Source organism: Xiphophorus couchianus, chromosome 24 (genome assembly GCF_001444195.1).
Source record: "Xiphophorus couchianus chromosome 24, X_couchianus-1.0, whole genome shotgun sequence".
Taxonomy (NCBI): Eukaryota; Metazoa; Chordata; class Actinopteri; order Cyprinodontiformes; family Poeciliidae; genus Xiphophorus; species Xiphophorus couchianus.
In genome coordinates this window covers 5376679-5384531 of record NC_040251.1, presented here as the reverse complement: position 1 = coordinate 5384531, position 7853 = coordinate 5376679, and the positions used below count along the sequence as shown (strand labels likewise).

The window sequence follows — 7853 nt, the reverse complement described above, 5'->3', positions numbered from 1 at the left end:
GCTAATTTAACATAGCACTAATAATAGTACACACACACAACGGTGGTGTGCACACTCTGTAATATTTAGAAGAAAGTACTGAAAAAAGGTTGTGGTAATACTTTCAAATTCAAAAATACTTTATCAATCACAAAGGGAAATGAAATGATGTTGTAACTCATTCAGATTCTTCAGAGTTATTGAAGATGGTGATGGCTGTTGGGAGGATGCTCAAGGTTGTCCATAACTTTGATTTTATGAAGAATCCTTCTTTGCACCATTGTCTCCAGAGGTTCCACAGTCGTCCCAGAACAGAACCAGCCTTCTTTATCAGGCCACAGCTCTATCCAATCTATGCCAGTGACTTTGAGTAGGACAGAGATGATCTTTATGCAATTCCAGCTTGTTGCAACTGATGACTTCACAAAAGCAAACTACCAGCTGGATCAGATCCTCAGATCCAGGCCTGGAGGGCCGCTGTCCTGCAGCTGTTAGAGGCGTCTCTTCTTCAACACACCCAAGTCAAGTAATGAGGATGTTATTCTGGAGAACCCGACTGCACTGAGGAAGTGATTCAGCTATTAGAGTCAGGTGTGTTGGACCAGGGACACATCTACAGGTTGCCGGCCCCTGAGGTCTGGAGTTGAGGAGCCCAGTGCTAGATGAGGAATTAAAATAAAAGGTATAGAACTAGTTCCCATACCAGGAACTTAACATATTAAAAACGGTCATTGTCCACAAAAAAGAAAAAAAACTCAACAGATGTAGGTAATGAGCTTCAGAATTAATTAATTTTTAAGTGATTTTATTTCAGAAGAGATACTGACTAGAGGTTGATGACATGAGACCCTAACAAGTCCAAACCAGAACTTCTGGAAGTCAGAACCAAGACCAAGACCTGGAGAAAGTCCTGCAGGTCTGGAAGCGGCTGGGAGCTCCACCTTCACCGGGTCACACAGAACATCTGGTGACACTATGCAAGAGAAAACTTGTACTGATTAATCCACAAACATGTATATTGTAGTAGATCTTTCAAAAAGTCTGAAGTAATGATTGTCTCAAATTCATATAAACAAATCCAGTTTTGAGACTGAGATAATCCAGTGCAGATTACATCATCAATGCTTAATGTTTAGACATGGCTTTCAAATATAAGACGGATCAATCTGCTATTGCACATCAATGTGTATTTTGAAGATGGGGACATATTTTGGCATATTCAGATATGTATGATAAGTTAAGAAAAAATCACTTCGTGTTTCTCAAAAGCACGACTTAAGTGAATTATTACATTGCTATAATTTAAGGGTCAGGACTTTATAACAATTCATAATATAGAAAGACAATTATGGTGTGGAGAACAGCTTCCGTGCTGATAATTACACAGAAACCGGAGCTGCTACCGGCAGGGGTCTCAAACTCCAGTCCTCGAGGGCCGCAGTCCTGCAACTTTTAGACGTGCCTCTGCTGCACCACACCTGAAAAGAATAATTTCCCTGCTGGGATGAATAAAGTAATTCTATCCATCCATCCATCTATTCTCTGTTCACCCTTTGTCCCTAATGGGGTCGGGAGGGTTGCTGGTGCCCATCTCCAGCTACGTTCCAGGCGAGAGGCGGGGTACACCCTAGACAGGTCGCCAGTCTGTCGCAGGGTAAAGTAATTCTATTCTGTTCTAATAATTAGGTCTCTAGGCTCTGGAGAACTGATCTACACAAGCAGGAGGTAATTAAGCCATTTCATTCCAGCGTTTTGTACCTGTGGCACATCTAAAAACTGCAGGACTGACTGCGGCCCTCGACGCCTGGAGTTTGAGACCCCTGGACCAGTATAATGAGGGGTTTTGATTTGTGATAAATGTGTCCGAGTGAGACATCGCTGTTGTTAAGCTCATCTCTGGTCAAGCGGCGATGCTTTCTGTAGTCAGTGTCTCCCTCTGCTGGTGGTTGAAGGAAGCAGCAAACAGGAAGCTGCTGGTAACACGTGGTCTTAATGGGCCGTTTGACAGCCAGCGGTACTGACCCAGTTCGCCAAACTGGACCAGAACCAAACCACAGTTTCAATGAGAAAAGAGAATTTAATTCAATCTACGTTCAATTATATTTTAAATTAAATACGTGAATTCAAAACAAGCTAATAAAACTAATTGCAATGTTTTTGTTTATGACCCGCCCATTTTCTCGGTTTGTCCAATCAGCGCCCAGGGTGAGCTGGCATAAACGTGCCAGGAAGTACTCGACATAGCAGGTTAAGCTAACGGCTAATAGAGCAGCCAGCAGTCCGTTCGTTCCCTCTCTGATTCCGGTTCTGGTCCCGGTTCTGCGCTGTAAGGTGAGTCAGGGACGCTGAAGGAGGGCTGAAGGAAATATTACTCAGAGTTCCACGGCCAGGTCCAGTTTTGTCAAGGTTGCCGGATCCAGCAAATAGACGGAATCAGTTGATTAAAGCATCACTCGACAGTTTGACTTTAATTTTCAGGAAATCGACTGAGCCGGATCCAGTTTAAAGCTTCTTCGGGAAACCAGTCCAGGTTCTTGTTCCCTCGGAGTTCTGGAGCTGAAGGAAGCCTTCAGGCTGCCACACCTCCCGGGAAATGATCCACTGGACCCGGAACATTCCTGGAGAACCGATTCTCCAGAACCACAAGAAATATTCACACCAGGCGCCTCCTTGATTTGCTCTGTTAAAGTATTTACACCCTGAACCTACTAAAAGGATATCTAGGGTCACTGAGAATGACCTTTGACACCCCCATTGCCCTGCTGAGTTGATTGAATTCAGACTCAGAGGTTTTGTAGGTCAGACTTTGGCTAGGCCACTTCACCTGGTGGTGGCCTTTGACCTGGAGATTTTGGTCTGAATGACCGGGACCAGACTAACCGTTCTGATCGGGTTCTGGTCCAACTCCACAAGGAAGCTCAGAGATTATCGGATCAGATCAGGAATGGTTCTGAACCAACTGGACTGATGTGGTTCTGTTGTGGTTCTGATGGGTCTGTCTCTGTCCGGTCCAGGAGTCCAGATGAGTCTCCAGTGGACGGCCGTGGCCACCTTCCTCTACGCCGAGGTCTTCCTCGTCCTGCTGCTCTGCATTCCCTTCGTCTCACCTAAGAGGTCAGTCACCTAGATCTGCTGCACCTAGATCTGCTGCTGCATCTAGAACTGTGGAGCCCAAAGTGGGTCCTGGAGGTCCGGCATCCTGCATGTTTTATTCTCTCCCTGGTACCAACAACCTTCTCAGCAGGTCAAGGTTCTCCAAGGCCTCTAAGGAGCCGTCACTGGATCCAGGTGTGTTAAACCAGGGAGAGACTAGAACACGCAGGATGTCGGGCCTCCGGGACCGACTGTGGACCCCCCTGATCTAGAAGCTTCCAGAGAGAAAATGGCTCTAATAAAATAATTCTGATTCTGGAGGACGTTGAGTCCAGACTGAAGATCATTTATTGTGACTTCAGTACTATTGAGCACATCAGCAACGCTGGTTGCTGGAACCCGACTCTTTCGGGTTTCTTTTGTGCTGTCGTCATGGTGAATCGCGTTATCTGCATGCCATTGGTCGGGGCGTCCTGTTCTCTGGACTCAGAGTTCAGTTACTCTGAGTTCGTTTCTCCTGGTCTGAAACTGAAACCCTGAGAATTTGAGCTGGGTATCTTTACTCTTTCTTTCTGAACCGGGAACTGGACTCATCCCGGTTCTGACCCAGTTTTCCTCCTGGTGCGTTCAGGTGGAGTCGGATCTTCAAGTCCCGGCTGGTGCAGACCGTGGCGCTCTATGGGAACACCTGGTTCATGGTGGCCATCGCCATCCTCGTCTTCCTCCTCATTGGTACATCGGCCTGAACGCTCCCGACCTGGCTGGTCGCTGGTCTGTTGCCGTGGTAACGTGGTGTGTGTGTGTGTGTGTCCAGACGCGTTCCGCGAGGCGAGGAAGTACAGCCTGACGGACAAGGTGGACGTGACCAACAACCCGACGGCCATCGAACACATCCACATGAAACTGTTCAGAGCGCAGAGGAACGAGTACATTGCCGGCTTCGCCCTGCTGCTCTGCCTGTGAGAGACACACACACACACACACACACACACACACACACTGTCCATCAGCCTGGGCCCGCCTGCTGCTTTTGGTTCATGTGTCCTACCAGTAGAGGGCGGCAGCAGCCCGCCTGCTGCGTTGCAGCAGCTGCAGCATGTGATCCAGCAGCTGCTGCAACCCGAGTCTGGGAGGAAGTTCTCCTGCGCCGGGAGTCAGGAGGAAACGCGTGGCTGGAACAGGCGCAGCTGCTGGGAGTATTTTGGGGCTGTGATGTCATCGGCGGCCATATTTGGAGCGGAGGAAGCCCTTTCTCTGCAGCTCCGCTTCTGGTCGGAACGACCCGATAGGGTTCCCAGCTTGGAGGATGGAGAGGAAGCCGCCTTGCTGTTTGGATCAGTGTCCAACCTCACAGCGATCCATCCGCCGCTGAAAGTAGTCCCAGTGCTCCCAGTGCTGGTCCCAGACTGGAGGGAAAGGCCGCGGAGTCACTGTAGCCGACATTCAGTTTTAATGTTTCATTGGACGTTTCTGACGCTGAAAGATCTTCAGATGAACATCATCTTCACCAGACTGGGAGCAGCTGGACCTTTACAGTCAGACCAGAACCATGTGGGGAGTCGGGTCAGAACCGGCGTTCTGTTTGGACATCCAGCTGAGCTGCTGGAAATGATGGCAGCGGGTCGGCGGCGTCGCAGCATCTTTGCGTTGTGGAGCGGAAACCTGCCACAAATAGCTGCAGCTGCCTGAAGGCCCCTGAATGCATCAGCAGGCAGATATTTACAAGCTGCACGTGTTCCTGGGTCACATGACAACATGGCCGCCTCCTGCTGACTCCATGCAGCTGTTGCATTGTAGAGACCACAAATTTACATACTCCCAACATGAACACAGCACCGCCTCCTCCAGACGAGTCAAGTTATAGAAACATCGGCGTCCTCGCCTGCTGCTCCCTTCCTCTTACTCACTCTGACATCATCGCCTTCAGCACTGTGTGTGTGTGTGTGTGTGTGTGTGTGTGTGTGGGTGTGTGACCCTCAGAGCCTGGAAATGTCAGCGATGACTGGATGTGTTTCAACCCCCTGATCCCAGGAGAGTTCATGCTGCTGACTGACTGTTGGTGTGTTTGTGCTGCAGGCTGCTGCGGCGCCTCGCCACGCTGCTGTCGCAGCAGGCCACCCTCATGGCGTCCAACGAGGCGTTCAGGAAGCAGGCGGAGGGCGCCAGCGCCGCGGCGCAGAGCTTCATGGAGGAGAACGAGGCGCTGCAGGAGGTGACGACCGCCTCTTCCTCCTCTCTGGTTCTACGGGTCGTCTGAGGCGGATCGGCACCGGCGATGCAGCAGACGGTCGACGTGTTGCTGCCAACACGACGACCGTCTGCTGCCGGGTTTCCGTTGACGCTGATTTCTGAATGTTTTGAATTGTGGCATGGGTGGAAACGACTTCCTTCTCCTCACAGAAACGTTTGAGCTTCTTAGATGGATGGAGTTCAGATTGCAGCGTCGCTCAGGTCAGCTGGAGGGCAAAGGTCACAGCTGGAAGTCCTGAAATGCATTCAGCTACTCAGTCCAGTTAGTGCAATCCGGTCTATTTGGTAGCAGATGACATCATCGTAACGAGCCAATCAAAAGCGCAGGTTTGAATGGGCGGAGACGGGCCAGATTAAACAGATTATTGTTTAATCCAGGAGGTAACAGGAAGTCAGAGGAGCAGTTGAGATCAGCAGCTGATGCTAGTTTAGAGGAACTTTCTGGATAAATCAGAGCGAGTGAATGCGTAACGTTCGGGTCAGTCAGGACGTTAACGTTTGTGTTCCCATGTTTTCCTCAGAAACTGCGTGAGGCTGGAATCGAACTTCCAGAAGCCGGAAAGAAAGGAACGGGAATCCAGGAGGAGAACAAGGTTCTGAAGGAGGAGCTGAAAACCCTTAAGGAGCAGCTGCAGGACACCAAGAAAGGTCAGGAGGTCACATGAGAGCCGAAGAAGCTTTAAGGTTTAATCTGACCTCTGATGTTCTGATGCAGCTCTTCAGAAATCAGACAGCGACGTGACGGCGATGAAGAAACAGGCTGAGAACCTGACGGTGGAGTACGACCGGCTGCTGCAGGAGCACAGCAAGCTGCAGGCGAGTTCCTCCAGTCAGCGGCACACCGAGGGCCCGGCAGGACCGCCTTAAATCAGTCAGACCGCCTTAAATCAAAGAGAATCTGACCTCCCATGTAACGCCGTCTTTGCCCTGCTCTCTGCCTGCAGGCGAGCAGCGACAAGAAGTCCGACTGACGATTCGGTTCCAGCCCGTCGTCTTCATCGCCGCTTCAGACGTTTGCAGCTTCGACGTCATCATCCTGCTCTGATGTCGGTGGCCATGCTGCGCTGTTATTGGCTGATCCCTCTGTCTTTTTACGTCTCTACTTGAGAGCTTTCTGTTTCCTTTTATGTTTGTAACCAACGTGAAGCTGCTGACCTCTGACCTCTGAGGACAAACGTGACTCCAGATTATGTTTTCTGCATGAAAAGATTCATTCCAAAATAAAAGCATCAGCCATAATGTTTGAAGCATTGTGCTTTAAGATGAGAAAATGTCCTTCAGTCTAAAGTGGTTCCTAGGTTCTGTTGTGGCTGTTTGGACCCGTTTCTGTCTCCAAACAGAACCAGGCTTGGTTCTGGATCAGTTTGGGCCGAGAAACATGACAGTTTTTCTGACTTATTGATCAGATTTTTGTTTTAATGGTAGAATATAATAAACTTGTTTCTGTTCTTCTTCAGAGTCTGTCTGGTTCTGGTGTCTGAGATGCCACAGAATCTCTTTGGTTCTGATTCTTCTGAGTTCTGCTCTTTAGTTTTTCCATCACTTGGTGAAGCTGAGGCGTTTTGAACGGCGCTGCGCTCTGATTGGCCGGATGGTTGTGACAGAAACAAACTAATAAACACTTCAGTGATTTAAACCAAAGTTGTTGTTTCACTGAGAGGAGATGTGATGAAGGTTTGCTGCCGAGTTAAAATTTTACCTAAACGGATTAATCGTCATGGAAACGGCTCTGCAGATGAGAAACTGAGTTTCAGGTTAAACATGACGGCTCGTCCTCCTCAGACCTGAAGCGTTTTAAATGTCTGGGGCGTGCCGTGGTGGCGTAGCGGTTAGCGCGACCCATATTTGGAGGCCTTGAGTCCTCGACGCGGGTTCGACTCGCGGACCCGACGATATTTGCCGCATGTCTTCCCCCCTCTCCTTCCCCGTTTCCTGTCAGCCTACTTTTGTAAAAAGGGACACTAGAGCCACAAAAGACCCTGGAGGGGTAAAAAAAAAAAAACGTCTGTTCCTACTGCCTGATGGCCGCTGAAGGGTCAAAGGTCAGGATTGAGTCAGCTCCATGTGATCGAGTAATTTTATTTTATCCCTACATTAATATAAAAACATGAACACTAACAAAGAGATGAGAACATTCACATTTACATAAATATGTATTTTGACATGTTTTCACAGTAATCGTCAGTTTTGTGTTTTCTGTTTGCTCTTGGCACAGATTAAATGACTACATTTAAATATTTTCCACGTTACTGAACACACTGGTTGATTTATCCAGTCATGCTGTCATTAATGTTTAATTGTTGTCATTTTCTGATGGTTTGCTTGAACTCGCCTGACAGCAGTGAGCTCTGATGCTAACTTTATATAAAGAACTAAATATCTGGCAGTTTTCTTAGTCTACTTCATTCACCATTTGTTCAAGACTGGATGTTAGAAATCGGTCAATGTGCTCCAGACCTTTAATACCAAAGATTTTTTTATCGTCACGTTAGTCGTCTCTCAGGTTTTAAAAATTGGCTGACAAGCTTAAA

General features: G+C 48.4%; 1 protein-coding gene across 1 annotated transcript; it reads left to right on the top strand.

The window, feature by feature from the left end:
* The first annotated feature begins 2160 nt into the window (after positions 1–2160).
* bcap31 (B cell receptor associated protein 31) lies at positions 2161–6780 on the top strand. The gene is made up of 8 exons (XM_028011300.1): positions 2161–2310; positions 2994–3093; positions 3704–3804; positions 3887–4031; positions 5149–5284; positions 5844–5970; positions 6038–6138; positions 6267–6780. Exons 2-8 carry the CDS (start codon positions 3002–3004, stop codon positions 6291–6293), a joined length of 729 nt encoding a protein of 242 aa, XP_027867101.1. The 5' UTR covers positions 2161–2310; positions 2994–3001; the 3' UTR covers positions 6294–6780.
* Positions 6781–7853: the final 1073 nt, after the last annotated feature.